General features: G+C 48.3%; 7 protein-coding genes across 7 annotated transcripts; 2 read left to right on the top strand and 5 right to left on the bottom strand.

Annotated features, from left to right (window-relative positions):
• Nucleotides 1-1,430: 1,430 nt before the first annotated feature.
• LACBIDRAFT_317384 (uncharacterized protein) lies at nucleotides 1,431-1,798 on the bottom strand (the record flags this gene model as incomplete). The annotated part of the gene is made up of 2 exons (XM_001878864.1): nucleotides 1,431-1,734; nucleotides 1,791-1,798. The coding sequence occupies 2 exons, from the start codon at nucleotides 1,796-1,798 to the stop codon at nucleotides 1,431-1,433; spliced, it is 312 nt and encodes a 103-aa protein (XP_001878899.1).
• A 1,511-nt stretch (nucleotides 1,799-3,309) lies between these two features.
• LACBIDRAFT_317383 (uncharacterized protein) lies at nucleotides 3,310-4,043 on the top strand (the record flags this gene model as incomplete). The annotated part of the gene is made up of 4 exons (XM_001879077.1): nucleotides 3,310-3,312; nucleotides 3,447-3,475; nucleotides 3,534-3,912; nucleotides 3,966-4,043. The coding sequence occupies 4 exons, from the start codon at nucleotides 3,310-3,312 to the stop codon at nucleotides 4,041-4,043; spliced, it is 489 nt and encodes a 162-aa protein (XP_001879112.1).
• Nucleotides 4,044-5,691: 1,648 nt separating this feature from the next.
• On the bottom strand, nucleotides 5,692-7,188 carry LACBIDRAFT_325479 (uncharacterized protein; the record flags this gene model as incomplete). Its single annotated transcript, XM_001878863.1, has 5 exons — nucleotides 5,692-5,868; nucleotides 6,192-6,410; nucleotides 6,547-6,825; nucleotides 6,937-6,967; nucleotides 7,163-7,188. 5 exons carry the CDS (start codon nucleotides 7,186-7,188, stop codon nucleotides 5,692-5,694), a joined length of 732 nt encoding a protein of 243 aa, XP_001878898.1.
• A 1,996-nt stretch (nucleotides 7,189-9,184) lies between these two features.
• On the bottom strand, nucleotides 9,185-10,213 carry LACBIDRAFT_147315 (uncharacterized protein; the record flags this gene model as incomplete). The annotated part of the gene is made up of 6 exons (XM_001878862.1): nucleotides 9,185-9,315; nucleotides 9,383-9,550; nucleotides 9,606-9,733; nucleotides 9,773-9,961; nucleotides 10,068-10,091; nucleotides 10,146-10,213. Coding segments are annotated over 6 exons (708 nt in total), but the record flags the coding sequence as incomplete, so codon positions are not given.
• A 2,665-nt stretch (nucleotides 10,214-12,878) lies between these two features.
• Nucleotides 12,879-13,575, top strand: LACBIDRAFT_293663 (uncharacterized protein; the record flags this gene model as incomplete). Its single annotated transcript, XM_001879076.1, has 4 exons — nucleotides 12,879-13,259; nucleotides 13,335-13,370; nucleotides 13,419-13,489; nucleotides 13,555-13,575. Coding segments are annotated over 4 exons (507 nt in total), but the record flags the coding sequence as incomplete, so codon positions are not given.
• Nucleotides 13,576-14,356: 781 nt separating this feature from the next.
• LACBIDRAFT_317379 (uncharacterized protein) lies at nucleotides 14,357-15,163 on the bottom strand (the record flags this gene model as incomplete). Its single annotated transcript, XM_001878861.1, has 4 exons — nucleotides 14,357-14,536; nucleotides 14,587-14,665; nucleotides 14,721-14,804; nucleotides 14,931-15,163. The coding sequence occupies 4 exons, from the start codon at nucleotides 15,161-15,163 to the stop codon at nucleotides 14,357-14,359; spliced, it is 576 nt and encodes a 191-aa protein (XP_001878896.1).
• FAS-4 (uncharacterized protein) lies at nucleotides 15,080-15,323 on the bottom strand (the record flags this gene model as incomplete). Its single annotated transcript, XM_001878860.1, has 3 exons — nucleotides 15,080-15,118; nucleotides 15,178-15,230; nucleotides 15,290-15,323. Coding segments are annotated over 3 exons (126 nt in total), but the record flags the coding sequence as incomplete, so codon positions are not given.
• Nucleotides 15,324-17,491: the final 2,168 nt, after the last annotated feature.

Here is a 17,491-nt window from a genome sequence, read left to right as displayed (position 1 = left end):
CGAAGTCATTGTGTAAAAGCCATACGACCACACGAAGAATGGATCCGGTCTGCCATCCCGGTCGGCTTCTCTCAACATGCCCAGACGACCACGTACGCGTTGCGTTTCCAGGCCATAAACGCTTTTCAGTCCTTACCTCCCTTTGCTTCCTTTCAGACGGCACGAATTAAAGACCTAGAGTCATCCGCACTAAAGAAGGAAATGCGAGGTCACGACAACCGTATTGAATGCGCCGGATTCGTACCTCCAGTATCTATCCCGTCGGTACGGGAGCTGATATCTGTGGTGAGCCCCTTTCTTTCCCCCTCCATGCCTTGTGGAGTTGCTGAGTTCGCGAAAGTCGACTCCCTGGGGATCCCATTCGTCATAACGCGGTCTCGTGACAAGACGATCAGGCTCTGGGACGCGTTGGGGGGTCAAATTGTCAGTTCTCTTTCTACAGGGTCTTATCTCTTCTAACACCTCATTTTTTATGAACTGCAGGTCGGCCACGACGGCTGGGTTCAAGCAGTGGCCTGGCACCTATTTGGAAAATACCTTCTCTCAGTAACCGATGACCATACCCTGCGGATTTGGGATTTGAAGGCTGGCCAATGCTTGCGACAAGGTTTTTTTTCACCCCCACTTCCCCTTCTTTCTTAACTTAACGTGTTTCGGCTTTCCCCCTGATAGTCGAAGCACACAGCCCCTTCGTGCAATGCGTAGCATGGGGACCTGCACCCCTCACAAACGCGAAGAACGATGAGCCAGAGAGAACCGTTAATGTTTTGGCTACGGGTGGAGCGGCTAAGGTATTGTTGCTATGGCTCTATACCTCTGTCTGACGACGAACCTTAACGTTCTTGATTTCAGTTGGTTAAGATCTGGAAACCCTGATTTCCATCGTCCGTCTGCCTTTTGAGGATGTGGGTCTGCAAGTTCTGATAAATATTTGGTTTTCGACAACTTTTGACATAGTAGTACACGTTTATATACAATAGGCAGGTATCAGACGTATGGTACAAGATAGATGGTATCACTGAGTATCACTGGCGGCGTGCAATTGGCGACAAAGCAAGAAACTAACGAAAAGCATAGCGAAAAAGCCCAAAAGAAGCCCAACAACTTCCTCCATGAGTCCACTACGACTGCAGCTGCTGAAGCCAATAATTCAACTCCGCACGATCCTCATCCGTATTCTCGATCTCCCCCGATATTCATCCGTTCAACGCTAGGCCACAATGCACCACGCAGAGTGAAGCTCGATGGTGATGAAGAGATCGGATCTCGTTCGTGGATGTTTCCCCGTCCATCTCCCATGGTGTCCATAATCACAGAGGGAGGAGGGCCTTCTACAACGACCGGAGCTGGGGTTGGGTTGTGGTTGATGCTGAAGAGCGACAGGGTGGTGAGATTGAGCTTACTGAACCCCCCACTGGATTTCGGTAGCGTCATGTATCCAGATGTTCGAATGGAGTAGCGGAGAAGGAGGACGCGGAAGTCGAAGTTTGGATGGGTTGTAGCGCACTGCCAAGGTTTCCCGATTTCGACGAGGTACTGATGGAAGAGCTTTTGCTGGCCCAGAGCAGTCTTGAGTTACCCGGGGTCCGGAGGCTGCTTGGACGCCCAATACAAGGTACACCGTTCCAGCTGAAATATTGTCTGTGTGAGAGTGATGGGTGTGCATTGCAATGTGTAGCGGGAACGCCAAGTCGCGAGTAGCTCCATGGTGTTTTCTGCGGCGCGCTTGCAGAGCTGAGTAGAACAATGTCAGTGATTGGCTCAACGGGACACAACAATGGTGTGCATACCTTGACATGGCCCATCTCCTTGTCAGTGGGGTGGATGAGCTTACGAGGGTCAACGTTTCAGCTCAGGGAAATGACATAAATGGGGTGCAAGGAAATGCACGAAGTGGTTGGTGGAACTCCAGCCCTACTAAGTCGACATTGACTCCTCATCCTCCGCTGCGCCCGCAACATCTTTCTCCACACCCCAAAAGCGTCCCAAGGCCTGTTCAGCGTGCACGAATTCAACATGATCTTGGTCTTTCGGTCCTTCGAAGGTTCAACGTCCCGTCGGAGAGGGTTGTTGAGCCGAGCCTGGAATCAAACGTTGACTCTTCGCGCCCACGGCGTTGGTGCTCAGTGGAGGGAGAACGATAAGACGAGTATGTTGAATACAATGTGTTTGAGTTGTATGTCGTGGCCTGATGATGGCGATAATGACCTAGACATGGTCCGTCCTCCTCAATGCCCACCCTCCTCACTCACCACTCCACCCAAACGACCCAAGCTGCGCCGTAACGGGACTGGAAAATCTATCCAGCCACAAACAGCGGTAAAGGTGCAAAGCATATCTACCATCCGTACCCTGAAGACGGATGGGAAATCCGAAGGAGACGGTGGTGTGCATGAGCGTCGTGAAAGGGGTCTAGACTGTGGTGCGGTTGATCTGAGGGGAGGAACTGAAGGAGTTTTGCCAGGCGACTCGTCATTCCTCAGCTTGGATTGGGTCGAGGTGACTTCTGTTCACGAATGTACTACGTAGTCTGACCTGATTGGAACAAGAGGAGGTCAGGGCTGCGGTAAAAAAAAAGCAAGTGAAATGATGCTTGGATGTTACCTATCTTTAAATGGATATTCGGATCTCTCTGTTTCAGGGAGATAAAAGTAAGGTCCAAGAATTTCTTCGAAGCTCTGGTGGGATTAGAAAGAAACAGAATCTATCAACGGCTGGATGTGGCGTGAAAGAGAGGTGAGGGTAGTGTACGGACCTGTGGTGTACGGGGTTGGGCGGCACTGGCTTCGGATGGTGCTTGAGGATTAGGTGCAGATGGCAGTCAATCTTTACCCGCTTTTGAGAAAAATGAAGCCCGAACTTTTGAAGGGAACGAAACGATGGGTAACTGCAACAACGCCAACACTGGCATGCAGTATTTCACAACAGAAGTAGCTGTCATACTCACCTCTCGCCCGCCGCACAGCTCCGAATTCGATGTTCATGTGAAGCGCATCGTAGTCGTTCAAGCTGAAATAGTGGGAGGAAGGAGTTTGTGCATTTGGGCGGCGAATTGAGACTAGTGTCTTTGAAAGGCTCGACATTAGTGTGTCGGGCAGGATAATGACGGGTCCTTTGAGCTTGTAAGGAGCGAGAAAATTGCGGAAACACCTAAGTAGTGGAGTACCCAAGGAGTACAGTACCCCTAGATATGAGCCATACGGTAAAGTCACATGTTGATCACAACACGAACTTGAATCTAACTGACCGTTGACGCGTGACGCGTTGACGACCCACCATCTTGTAGATTTCTTATGGCCGAGATACTTCATGGTGAGCTTATTTCCTTCTGGCCTCACGTCAATCCTTTCAAAAGACGCGTTGTGGATCCTCGTAGCATGGGACTCTGAGCGCGTCTGGTTGGTGGCAACAAAATTTACCACTGATACTGACGACTTTTTATGCAGAACCTATCGCAGCCGATTCGAGTCCCTGGGTGAGTCTTCGACCACCTCCTCTATATGAATTTAATAACCTTCGTGATTTACATCCAGACGCTCTCGGGAGTCACGTTCTCCTCATGGACAACCCCTGCCAACCTTGCTCCCGATTTTGAAGTGCTCATGGATACCGCAGCCGCTGCTGAAGCGGATGAACCGCTTATTTTGCACGAAGACGTGGCTTCTCCTCTGCCCTCCCCTCTATCCTCTCCTCCGTCCTCCCCTTTGTCATCCTTACCTCCAACCCCAATTCCAACTCCGCCACGCAGCCTCTGTCAATGTCATTGTGTGCAGTGATCAACTCGGTCACATACGCCGAAGCATCAGGTGGTATCCGGGCCCAATTCCCTCTACACCTTCCACCTCTTCCAGACCTCGCTGTCCTCCACCCTCCCCGCCATGGCTGCTCAACTTTCAGCTCGCCAACAAACAGGTCCGTACGCGCAACCTATATCCATCCGTCATTGTCACTGACATTGAGTTCAGCTTGACATTAACAGGCACAAATCGATGCTCGATTACCTCCACACGGCCGGATTCACAGAAACGTACGACCAGTTATGAGAGAAAGCCCACTATTTGGTGTTTATACCCCCGCGTCGCCTTACCACTTGATCACCGATCTGACCTTCCTCCAACAAAGGTCGAGCCCTCTGGTGGGTTGTTGGTCAAGAAACGGACGAGCGTAATCACGATGCAGAAAAAGGTGTGTTCTAACCTCGTTACTTTACTTCCCTCATGAACCGAACGACGCCCCGATTCGTAGATTATGGATGTGGAATAACGCCTCGCCCAAGCCCTCGAAGAATTATCGCATGCCTCCACTACCGATGGCTTGAAACGCGCAAATGAGGAATGGTTGCCTAACGACTCTGCCAAATACATCTTCTCGGGCACAGGGGCAAAATCAACTCTGTTAGTTTTCACCCTCCGTACTCTGTTACAGCGTCGGCTTCTTAGGCGCGACGGTGATGATCTGGGACTGGGATTCGGGGGAATTGGAGAGGACGAAGACGGTTTCGGATTGTCAGTTTGATTCGACTGGGAAAGTTTGGGTGAGTGTTTTGTGTAGAACTACAGAGTGGTCATGTAGGCTAAGGCTTTGGATATAGCGACGTGTTCCGACGATCTGTTTATGAAGCTGTGGAACGTCCCCGATGACTACAAGAATTTCGCTACACTTAGAAGACACGACCTTTACATTTCGAGCGTTTCCTTCTTACCGGGGGACAATCAGGTCGTTTCGTCCAGTCGGGATCACACAGTCAGGATGTGGGATGTTCAAACAAGGTGTGTTATGCCCCACTCCCTCTTTTCCTTCTTAACCTCCTCATCGAAGTCATTGTATAAAAGTCATACGACCACATGAAGAATGGATCAGGTCTGCCATTCCCAGTCCTGACGGACGGCTTCTCTTAACATGCTCAGACGACCACGTACGCGTTTCGCTCCCAGTCCATAAACGTTCTTCATTCCTTACTTATTTTCCTTTCAGACGGCGCGAATCACAGACCTAGAGCCATCCGCACTAAAGGCAGAAATGCGAGGTCACGACAGAATGTGCCGTATTCGTACCTCCAGTATCTATTCCGTCTGTGCGGGAACTGGTAGCTGTGGTGAATCCTTTTCTTTCCCCCTCCATACCTTGTGGAGTTGCTGAGTCGAGCGTAAACGTGTCCAGCCTTCCACCGTCCTGGACTCCCTGGGGATCTCACTCGTCATAACGGGGTCTCGTGACGAGATGATCAGGCTCTGGGACGCGTTGAGGGGTCAATTTGTCAGTTCTCTTTCTACAGGGTCTTATCTCTTCTAACACCTCATTTTTGATGAACTCCAGGTCGGCCACGGCCGCTGCGTTCAAGCAGCAACCTTCCACCCAAGTGGGAAATACATCCTTTTAGTAGCGGTCGACCATATCCTGCAGATTTGGGATTTGAAGACAGGCCGATGCTTTCGAAAAGGTATTTCTCCACCCTCACTTCCCCTTCGTTCTTAACTCAACGCGTTTTTTCCCCTCCACCTCTCGATAGTCGAAGAACACGGCCCCTTCGTGCAATGCGTAGCATGGGGACCTGTGCCCCTGACGGACGCGAAGAACGACGAGCCAGAGGGGATCGTTGATGTTTTGGCTATGGGTGTAACAGATAAGGTACTGTTGTTATGGCTCTACCACCGTCTGACGACGAACCTTAATGTTCTTGATTCAGTTAGTTCAGATCTGGAAACCCTGAATTCCGTCGTCCGTAGATTTCGTCGTGAAAGGCAGTTCAAGAGTTGGGTAGCGGAAAGTGCACACCTTTTCCATGGGCAGTGGCTGTGGTGGGGGAAGCTTCCTTGGGTATCGAGAGAGCATACGGACGTCGAATTTTGGATCACAGAATATGTAGAGCTACAAGTCGACTTTCTTATGAGCGTGCATCCCAGCATCTGCAAGGAAAACGACTGACAAGGTGCTGGTATGACTAGAGCAGCAGAGGTATCCAGGGATGATGAAAACGAGTCGACAACAGTGGTCAAGGTCCAAGAAAGACCGTCAGACTGCGCTCGTGGGGCATCGCGGATGAGGCAGCGTGAGTGGGTGGAGAAGGAGAGATGGGTTGGCATGAATTGCGGTAGGATAGAATTAACGGGCGCCATCTGCTGAGCTTGAGGAATTGATATCCATCCTTGGGCACGTAGATGTCCGCGAGACCGTCAAAATCATCTTCTTACTTCTCCTTTCCCGACGCCGTCTTCGTTCGCGTTCCTCACGAATTGTGGAGATTGTCGAAGAGCTCGATTTCGATTTCGGCACCGAGCTCGGATATCAGGAGGGTGAGGAATCGGACGTCGTCTCGCAGTGCTTAGATCAGAGCTTCTCCAGTCCATTCGCATTGCGAATCCACCACAGCTCGAAGAGATCTGAGAGGGGGTAACAATGAACATCATCGGCTACGCGATGGTGCTCTCTATCCCATCCACGTCATTTCCAACCGAAAGCCATCCGAGTCCAAGGCCCGTCGACGTTCCAATCCCATGAAAAGACGGCTAACAAAGGGAACTAGCCGTCTGTCTGACAATCGCAAACCGCGGAAATTCTAGAGCGCGGTGGCCGTCTGCATGGGGATGCCGGAATGTACGAGAGGCCAAAATTGGGTGAGGTAAGGAGGCGTTTTTGAGCCAACGCTGGGAGGGGGATGGTGATGGAGGAAGAGCTGGAGGTTGAGGAGCGAATGAGCGTGGGGATGGGGTAGAGGTTAATTCTGGATGCTACTTCGCCTTCTTCTCGCGTGTTTTGCGTTAGAGAAAGAGAAAGCGCTCGACGAGGAGAGTAGGAGGCGGGTGTGAAGGGGATGGGGTTGGACGACTGTTAATGAGGTGTGTGGTGGATGTCGATGGCAGGCATTTTTTGTGAGTGGCAAGTGCTCGATTTTGATTAGGCTTCTTGCCCATCCATTCCTTTCATTTCGAATCGCACCTTTGAGATTCCCTTTTTGCCATTAAAGGGTCTGTGAAAGGGATAGATATCGTTGTCTGTCAGAAGTGGACTGCGATTTATGTTATAAGCTGTGAGATGAAAGTCAGATGCGTGTGCTCAATCATCAGTAAGATGGAAAAATACTATATCGTAGGATTCGTAGCTTTCCCCCGCGGGATTGCAGCTTCACTCCTCCAGCTTGGGGACGGCTCTTGGACACATTCACCTGTCAGTGGTCTTTGCGGTGGGCATTTTGGTGTGAGTTCCAACATTGACGATGTCGAACCCGCCCCTCTGGGATAGAAGGATGGGTTTACTATTTGCAGGGAATGTAGTCGACGACCAGTTCGTTTGGATGATGATCAAACCACTCTTACAATCTCTTTGAAAACTTTGGCAGTAAGGCCTTATATTTTATCACCACTGTAACTCGAATGACCACGCGAATTTTCCTGTGCCCTTTATTGCGAGCGAAGCGAGCAATCCTTCCCTATAGCGCAAAAGTCCCAAACAAACAAGAACAAATTCCGTATTCGCAAAGGTGGGCTCGACTAGAGAACTCAGCCATTCCAGCTGTATTTCGTACCGTAAGATCCCCAGAATTCACTATACATTTGCACCATCAGCTAAGGTCATGAAGATTCCAAAAAACCCACTAATTACGCCTTACAAAATGGTCTTCTGCAACACTGTGCTTGCCACAGATACTGTACGCGTGACGTTGTCGTGACAGTGACAGGACGCGTCACCGTTACCATTTGGTTACAGTGTTTTGCATGTGAGATTGAAATCTCATGAAAAGTTGTTTGTTCTTGTATTAGTTGTACTGTGTGAAGTTGCCTTAGAGTCAAGGTGACCTCGAAGTCACTTCGATTCGACGCCAACACTAGAGTAACATTCAATTATCGACGTAAATGCGGGTTCCAAGCAAGCTCCAAGGGAGGGAACTCCTCCACTTGAAGAAAATAAGGATCTAGTCGGAAGACTAGATCCTTTATCGGCTACCCGTGACCTTCACCAAGAGCGCTCTGGCAGAGGAAGTTCAACGTTCAACGCTGTGACACCGAGGCATCAGTCACAGACCACAAGAACAAACAAGTTTTCGTGAGATTTGAATTCTAATCTCACATGCAAAACACTGTAATAATCATCCCAAGATCATGATGTGCACAATGAACTCAGCTACGCATTTCCGTGTATCGTAATGTTTGTCTATGATATATCCTGTACATCCACAGAAAGCAGCTACTGTTGTCTAAAGTCAGCCTTGTCTGAAGTACTCTGCAAGTACTCTGATTGCTGCGCGAGCTTTACCCGCGGGACTCGCGGACATTTATGTAAAATTTCCGCTGAACGAAAAGACCTCCAGGGATGATCAAATCACCACTAAGCCGAGCATGTGCGAGTGGCTAATTTTCGAACTGGTACAACTACTATACATGCAGGCACCTGAAGATGACAGAATCACGGTGTGTCTTTTGTGAGGAGATTCAGAAGAGGCTAGATGAACAGAGTGTAAATAAACGCCTTTCCAGTATTTACTCTTTGAAAACATACGTCATTCTGGTCACATTGAAGGTTGTGTTTTGATAGTCCTGGTCGCCGTGTCCTCCGTCATCGATTGGTATCTAAGATCCCATTCCCATCACATTAACCTTTTGTCCCGTCATCTCAGAGTGAAAGGAGTGCATACCAAAGTCACCGCTGTCTTCAGGTCATCATCCAGGTACTAAAACGACGAAATCAATACCTAGCCACTGGCTCAATAGGGTAGAGAGAAACAGCACCTCCTTCATCTTGTCGGCTTTAATCGCACTGATATCCCAACTAGCACCGACCCCCGTCTTGTGATAAAAAGTGAGCTCGACAGTCATCTGCTCGTCAAAAGGTCCCCAAGTGATGGATGAAGTTGATGAATCGGAATCTAGGCACAAAGACTCCTTGTCTACTCCGTCAAAGAAGACTGTAGCCTTTGAGTCCTGTTTTGAGTTAATTAACTCTGCCTTGGCTTTTTGACTCCATGCGGCAGTAACAACCTGTTGTTAAGTTAATAGCAATATCAGCCAGTTTATATTCAGCATAAGAGAAGAAACAAACATACTCCAAAGAGAGTGACGACCGTCTGTGGGTTAACCTTAACTACCACCACCCAACCCGGCGCAACCCCACAAATATCCGTACCAACGAGTGGAGGAAGCTTGGTCTGCCCACGGAAGATCACAACAGGTTTAAAATGAGAAGGTAGTAATTTGCTGTCATTATAATCCGCCGCGCCGACTCCGAGACCGAGATTCGCGAACGTGCTCCATAAAATTTCTTCATTTGCACCATTATATCGATTCGCATCCGCTTGGATCCATGCTTGGCGCGCGAATGCGACTTTATAAAGAGGTAAAAGTGTGTTCTTTAGCTGTCTTTTGATTCCCAGATATTAAATTTGGCTCACAAGTGGGATTGACAGGCTGTAGCGCCAACGCGTCGATGAGGAGATGAAAGAATGTGATGTTACCCTCACTACCATCTGGGTTGGTCATTGCCGTGGCGGAAAATCCATACTTGTCAACCAGGGCTGCGTTGACATGGTGTAGGATGTTAGCCCACACGGCTCCGATTTCTGTCGGCATCTGTTAGTATTGTAGACGGCGCTCGAGGAAGAGGGGACAGCATACTGTGGACTTCAGTTAGCGTTTTAAGACTTGAGTACGTCGTGGAATTCGGATACCACCGGCCTGTGTTCCCCGTCACCCACACACCAGCAGAGAAGGCTTGTATAGGGGCGGAGGTCTGGAACGCCCAGCTTGATTAAATTAGTCGTTAAATTAAGTTGAGTCTGAACAGGATGGGAATGTACTCGGCCACGGCATCAGACCAGCCTTCGCCTAATCCCTTAGCCTCTAAAGACTGCAAGCAACTAGCAGTCCCACCGCCAGTCAGACGATTGGTTAATCCATGCGTAAACTCATGGATGATGATGCCGTTGGCAAACGCTGCATCGCGCTTGGGCTGATATTTGGATGGTGAACAGCTATGATTCCCAGACAGCAAAACACGTACAGTCGTCTTATCAAAGACACCTCTGAGAATACATGTTTATGATTGAAATAGGACATAGTTTATGTGAATCTACTTACAGCTGGCATTTCCCTGATTGACCGCTATTATTGAGAAGAGCTATTAGCTCAGTAATCTTACCACGCTTAATAACTTACTCAGCGGGGGTTGCGAAAGTCGCATTATTTTTGAGGCCATCGTGCTGCACAGAGAGCAATACCCTATCACCTTCCTGGCCACCTCGATTGAAGTTGTATTGCTGAAAATTGAAAGCGGCCTCCGTAAATCCGTATCTGTAAAAAAAATCGTGGACAGTATTTGCGATGTAGAAAGCATTGACACGTGCAGCGTCAATATTGTCTGCTGGGTCCTTTGTATCATCCATTGCATAATTAAAATTTAGGGTATCAGAACTCTGCGAGGTTGTGGAGCTTATATCACCCTTGTAAGAAACAACATTGTTACCCCTTCCATGAGACAAGTAATATTATCATTCAATATGCACACAAAAATATGATGGAGTTACTCACGCAGTAGTGGTCGTTCTGGTCGTGGACACAGAATGCCAGCCTGGCCAATCTATAATTGAAGGAGAGGCTACGTTGTCCTCAGGGTTTGTTAATACTTGAAATCCGTCTGGAGGCGCTGCTCCCCCCGGGGTCGGAAGGACCGTATACTGTTGACGAAATTCAGTTCGGCTGCAAGTAAACTGATTGCACGATCGACTTGCTGAGGCATAACAAACAAAGTCGGTTAACGACAAAAGCTGTCCAGAATGCGCGTCCACAAATGCCTCATAGAATGTTCCCAAATTCTCGTTCTCGATCTGAATGGCATGCACAAGCGCGAGGTGACTATTAGACGTCGCCAAGTATTGAGTCTTCGTGGGATGGCCGGTGTATGTACCGTTCAAAAGGCCCTCTGCAGCCAGAATAGCATCATGGATTTCGATTCTTGGTGATGTAGCTGCCGCAGATTCTGCAGTGGGTTTGATATAAGGTAGGTAAATACCGCAATACCTGGACATACTTTTCTCCACGAATGAGTGGCCAAATGAAACCACAAGGTCGCCCCTCCATGCTATGTTGGCGACCGCATTGGCAATCGAAACGCCGCTCTGGAAGATGAGCGATCAGGTAAGGTATCAACGGGTATGCCATGAAAACCCCCTCGAACAGAAAACTTACGTCGGTTTGATGGACATAAGCATACGTCATTTTACCGGTTCTGTACCCGCTTGTATAGGCAACACCCATGGGAGGAGAAATTCCTAGGTAATTCTCCACAAAGGAAATCGCCGATTGCTTAATACTATCAGAGGAGAGGGCGTCTCCGGGACTGTCAATCCCATCTCCAAAAGTCTGAAAAGAAATATCAGTAAATTAAAGACGTTAGATCAATCATATTAAGACCTCGTAGATTGTGGTGGGATCGGTATATTCAACCTTTTCTCCAGAGGAAAGGATTATCCTCCGACTAGTTGAGGGAATAAAGGTGGCCATCACAATACTCTGGCGTCTGTGAAAGGTTCGATGTACTAAGGATGATAACCTGGATCTAGTATTTGAAGAAAACAGTGAAGCAGGTTCGGGATCTATTTAATGACCAAAAGCCAGATGGGTTCAGAAAGGATTTTAGAGCGCTATCGTGACAACTTGACTAACCCTGAGACGTATCCAAAAGGATAGAGATGGTTGAGACCAAACTTGGCTAAGGCATGCACTGCCATGCTGGATCTAAAAATGGAGAGAAGTATTTGAGGTGTCGTCCATGGTCAGAACTTGGTTTTGGGGTGACTCCTTGCGTCAGACGACCAAGTAGATAACATGCCTCGAGTTGGCTTGAAAGAGAAAGAAGCTTGGATCGATATCGATGGATATTTGTGTGGCCGGGCCTTTTGAACACGGCTTATGAATCTATACAAACCTTTGAATGTGTTGCCCAAAAAGTTCAGCATGTGAATCCTGTTCTTGAGCTTGAAAGTTGAGGGCCTTTGCAGTGTTTGCATTGCCGCTCCATTCCAGTGGTCGATCCAAGCTCAAGTTTTAAAAAAAAATAAAGGCACAAAGGGGGATGATAAGTGGGCCGGAGGAGAGGTCAGTAGCGTTATAGCGGTCCCGAATCATACATAGCATTGGCTGTAGTACCTTTCTGATTAGAACGCCTGATACAATGACATCAAGATGACATACCTGAACGAAGGCAAAATAAAAGCGCCCATCTATTTTATTGGCCAAAGACCCCAGAACTTTATTCGGGGTGACTATTAGTCTATTACTTGCGTCAGACGACCAAGTAGATATCATGCCTCGAGGTAGATGATCGATGGCATTGCAAAGCGTTGGCAGGCGTTGGCCCCAAACAGAAAGAAACTTGGATCGATGGATATTTATGTCACCGGACCTATTTATGATTCTATACAAGCCTTTGGGAGAACGTTACCCCCACAGCTGAACGTGTGAATTTATCCTGTTCTTGAGTACCATTTCGAGACCGAGCAAAATTGGAATACCCAAGTTCAAGTAATGTGTTTTCAATGTTATCTCTGACAGCACAGACAGGTGACCGGCCACAATCCCAACCCTGGCTTTGGTGCCCTTCAGATCAGAACGCCTGATGCATTCATTATACCTGATCGAGACGAGAGAAATATCCAAGCTGCGCTAATTAGAGATGTGGGAGAGAGTCAGACGAACATGTCCTTCAGCTCGATTCCTGATTGCCTTACATGAATCAAGATTTCTGATTGGGCCCATCGGAAATAAACCTCAACATTCAGGACAACATTTGAATCAGAACGGAGGGATAATAAAATTTGAGCATCCAGGTACCATAAATGAGAACTTGATCACTCAACCTTATTCTCCCAGACGACTCTCAGATCACTACTAATGCCCTCTCACTCCAAGCCAGTGGTCACCGACAGCGGTAGCACCGTGTCCGTGGGCGTGAACTCACAGACTCTCATTACTATCTTCGGTGTAAATACGGATTTTTCGTGGAGTCTACAGTTGAGAAGCTCACTATCCGATGCGTTATCCCGTCAGGTTGCTACATCGGCACGTAAGCAGAAGGTTCAGGCTGCGCTCAAAGATGGAAATTCGAATGTGCAGAGCTCTTCCTCCTTCGATGGGGTGCAAAAGGAGTCCCTTTACCTTGAAAATGATTCTACGAAGAAGACAATAGTCTGGGGACCTTTCGATGAGCAAATGACCATCGAACTTTCCTTTTTCCATCAAGACTCGGACACAGACGATTGGGAGCCGAGCAGCGTCAAAAGTGACAAAATGAAGGAGGCAAGCAGTACTTTAATCCTGTTGAAGCACTTCAATGACGGGTCGCAGTAGCATTCTACCAATGATCTTCAGACAGCAATTTCACTGGTATGCCTTCCGTTGTCCTTTGGTAGAGGTTTTGACTGGTCGGTATAGATCCCGATTGATGACGGCGAAAATGAGGATGAGAATTATCAAAATACTATCCTCAATGTCACTCGTATGACGTGAGTTTCAGCATAAATATGTTCAAGGCACTTCACTCATCTAGCTTTGGTTCAGGCTCTTCTAGTAGGCTTTCAGACAACACAGTACTCATAATTTTGTAGAATCTCACTGATTATATACTATATGTACTTGTTTTTGAGGGCCATTGCTGCGCATGGCAATACGAGTCTTTTCTCTCTGTATTGCTTGCTCCTGCATTTCTTTCGCGTGATTTAATACTGTAGATTGCAAAATGATGAAAATCGAAACAAGCAAAGATGTAGGAGTGCCTTGGATCGCGTCAACATTCCCGCCTTCCGCACCGATACAGACCTTTGGGTTTTCCATACCGTTTCAGGACCCTCGTGCGCGCTTTTTCAGCTTCCAGGCTGGTATGCATTCCTCGAGGAACCCCCACCATCATACATAAGTAACCGTCGACTCTCCAACAGTAATATAAAAACTGCCCCCAATATCCGATTGACAGACGCAATGGGATGCGCAATGTGATACCCCTCCCCCTCCCCAAACCACCCGTAACCCTCACAAATATACCCTGCCCAGGAGAAACGCGCAACGTCGTCCCGGACACTTTGGCTGATATCTGGTCGATGCCGAAGAAGTGTAAGGACTTTTGGGGGGGATGTCGCGAAGTACGCGGAGACTGGGGGGTGGTGGGATACTTGTTCCGTAACGTACACCACCCTCGCCGTCTCAGCGGTGCCAATGCCGGTGCCAGAGGGGCCCTCACCAGTGCCCAAACTAAGCTTCGACAGCCTCTTCAGCGCCTAAGCCTTATCCGGTTCTGCTTTCAGCGAAGTCCCAGCTGTCGAAGGGCTCTTCGGAGCCTTGGTCAAAAAACTGCTCTGCCCACTCTTGGCGCTCTTTTAGCTCGAGCTGACTGCACTCTGCACACCAGCTGTCTCGGAGACGAAGGAGGGTCGGCTCTTGGGTATCGTTGAAGGGGGGTCGGAGTCGGGGTTGGGGAATTGTGCAGGTGATATGTCCCAGTGGGTGCGGAAATGTTTGCCTAGGACGGAGTTGAAGGGTTTGCAGGCTTTGCCGTGCTGTTGGTAGGGTTAGAAGGAGGGTTAGAGGAGGGGGAGGGGGGACGTACATCGAATTTGAGGTCTTTTGTTAGCATGAACCGCAGCACTGCAAGCATCCTTTCAAAGGGGTGTAGCAAGTGGTTGATCCTGTCACCCTCGATAAGCACATACACACATATGACACAAACAAAGGACTCAACACAACGAATATGTCGGGTCTATGAGGTATTGCCAATACTCGAGGTTAAGGATATGTTCCAGAAGTGAAGCAGGTAACGAAAGATGCCTACACTGTCATTAAGCAAGCAAAGAAAGTCATTGATTGGCAACACTAAAACCAAAAGAAAAGAAGGAAAAAAAGACGAAGAGTCTCCAATGGCCGGACATCACAGAATTAGCAAATGGGTGATGCAAGGAGTTGGCGAAAACCCAGCCGGTTCTGCATGCGTGAGCCAAGAGCGTGGCAGGTAGTTTTGAGCGGGGTTGCCGATGGAGGTGGTTGAGCGTGGAGGCTATGTAGAGACCCCCCAGTGGCGATGATGTATGGGGCATTGACGGTGGTTTGTTGGCGTTGATGGCAGAAACGATGCGAACTTCTGCCTTACAGACACCTCCAATCTGAAGGGGTTTGGGTCCATTGACCATACGGAGAGATGAACAAATTTGAGGAGGTCTGCGCCAATTGGTGCAGGATGATTGGCTTCATGGTGGCCTGGAAAAGCAAAATAAGAATGAGAAGCTTTGCAAAGAAATATTAATGCAATGTGCAACACACCTTCCAGCCAGTGATGATAGCGAAATCCAATATTGGGGCCTGAACGCTCTCGTTTCTGATGCACACATAGCCAAGCATGGGCGCCCCAAACCCGCATAAGGTTGGCGAGAAGTCCATGGTCAAAAATTTCCACAGCATGCTTACATCATTTGATCAAGTTCAATTCGCGTCTTATCTGTCGCGATGATCCTCAACAACTATCCAGATTTGATGTTAATCATGCTTTTCTGCTTTGTCTCAAGACATTTGACGATTCCGACACCCTGTTGCAGTGTCAGTAGAGGAGGCAAAGATTTAAATAGAGAGGTTGATTGACCTTTAACATGTCTTCACAAACTCGGACGACTTCACCATCACGACGATCCCACGGATGCTCAACATAGAGGGATGTTTTGGACAGCTGGTGGAAGGAGCCCTATCTGGACAAGGGGGGAAAGACTCTGGAAGAAGATGGTAAGAACCCTAAGAGGAAGTACAAGGATACTTCCTGAGCTTACGTCGACAATGAGGAAAAACGATCCTTCCAGCTGATTTGCCTGAAGGCTAAATAAGAAGCCTGTTGTACTGGCGGACGCCATCGATAGGAAAACCTGTCTTCTTGAGTTCCTCCCAATGCTTGACAGAACTTTGCTGAGCAGACCCTCATCTTTCATAGAAATCGGAACTTCTTGGAGCACTGCATGGGACAAAGGTCAGCTCGTTTGCGAAATCGCTTCAGAGTGTTAAAAGACTCCGTTGGCAACGCACCATGATTTGCAAATCGATGTTGAAGATACTCGCGAATTGCTCGCGAAGGTCATCAAGGTGATGGTTGGACGAGTAGTCTTTCGTTTCCCCGACGGTGTGTTGTGCCTGGAAACGAATAAATAAGAAATGAGCCAAAGATCGAGCACAAAAGTAAGTTTCGCGACCTCTTGTAGCAAAGCCACTCCTTGAGGGTCCGCAAATAGCATGTTGTAACCCTGTCGTCCTCGTACAACGAGGAGGCCCAGTTGGCGAATGCCGGAATCGTAGTATCGGCCGCCCCATCCCACGACCCCCTGGGTTATCGGAGTAGAGTTTACGGTTGCAGCTTACCCAAATGGCAAGAATTTCATCAAGCAGCCTCATCCAAAGCCTAGATATCCGGGTGGGGTGTGACACTCGGAGCGTGATGAAAGATATACGCACATATGATCCTTCAGGATTGGGGGAGAAGCTTATTAGAAGGGACTGATCGAGGAGGGGATTCGAACGAAGCTATGGAGAGAGGTATACGGCTAGTATTGAGACTGATCAGAAAGCTTGTTGATAGTTGTAATGCCGAAATGTGAATACTTCACAGACGTGACGTGGCGGAGACAGTTACTTTGGAGAGCGGCGTCCAGTATTCATTGAAAGACCGTAAATACGTGAACTGGGAACAGAGACATTAGGCACCAGTCTGTCAATAGAGGTCCATACGCACTGGCAGGACCCTAAGTACAATCCCTCGAGAAATATATCGGTGTCTCCGTTGCTTTTGGAGCTCAGATGCTTACGGTCCTAGGCTGGCTTTATTTAGGACAAACGTGACTGAGTTCCTGGAGCGGTCCTCCACACTGTTCACGGAGTGGATCTAGAAAGTAAATGTGATCTTCCGCCATAAGAGAACGATGCTGTAAGGGGCCGACAACTCGCCTCAACTTCCAGACGAGAATGTTGCCCAAACCCTAGCATATATGGTGTTCAACTAAAATGGCGGAGATGACGGAGTCGACGCACCAAGATACAGAAACCAGCCCCCTCCGATACCCACGTTTCACCGCAAGGGACGTGAAAGTCGTGACATGTCACAATATCTTAGATATTTTTATTATTCACAATTGTAGTCAGATGAAGTTAAGTACAGCCGTTTGCATAATTCCGTGAACACGCGAAAATTCTTTTTCTGGGCGTGACGTGACTAGTCACCTGACTAAGCACAGCTTTCCCTTGCTCTTTTCAGAAGTTCAGACAGTCCTGTGCCTCGTTCTTTCGCGTCTCGACCGGCGGAAATGTATAAAAAATATCCCTCTTCAATTATGGAAGGCACACTGGTCCTTTTGTCAAAGGATTAGTTATATTTTGCCATGTTCTCAGCCTTTGTGCATGACTTTTCAAACAAGCCTGATAAAACAGTTAGCCAGGTCTTTATTTAACCCCTCTCCAATGCACTAAGCCACCATAAGTATGTAGCG

This window comes from Laccaria bicolor, genomic scaffold (genome assembly GCF_000143565.1).
Source record: "Laccaria bicolor S238N-H82 LACBIscaffold_7 genomic scaffold, whole genome shotgun sequence".
Lineage (NCBI taxonomy): Eukaryota > Fungi > Basidiomycota > Agaricomycetes > Agaricales > Hydnangiaceae > Laccaria > Laccaria bicolor.
Note: the sequence above shows the minus strand (reverse complement) of the source record. Positions and strands in the feature narration are given on the sequence as shown.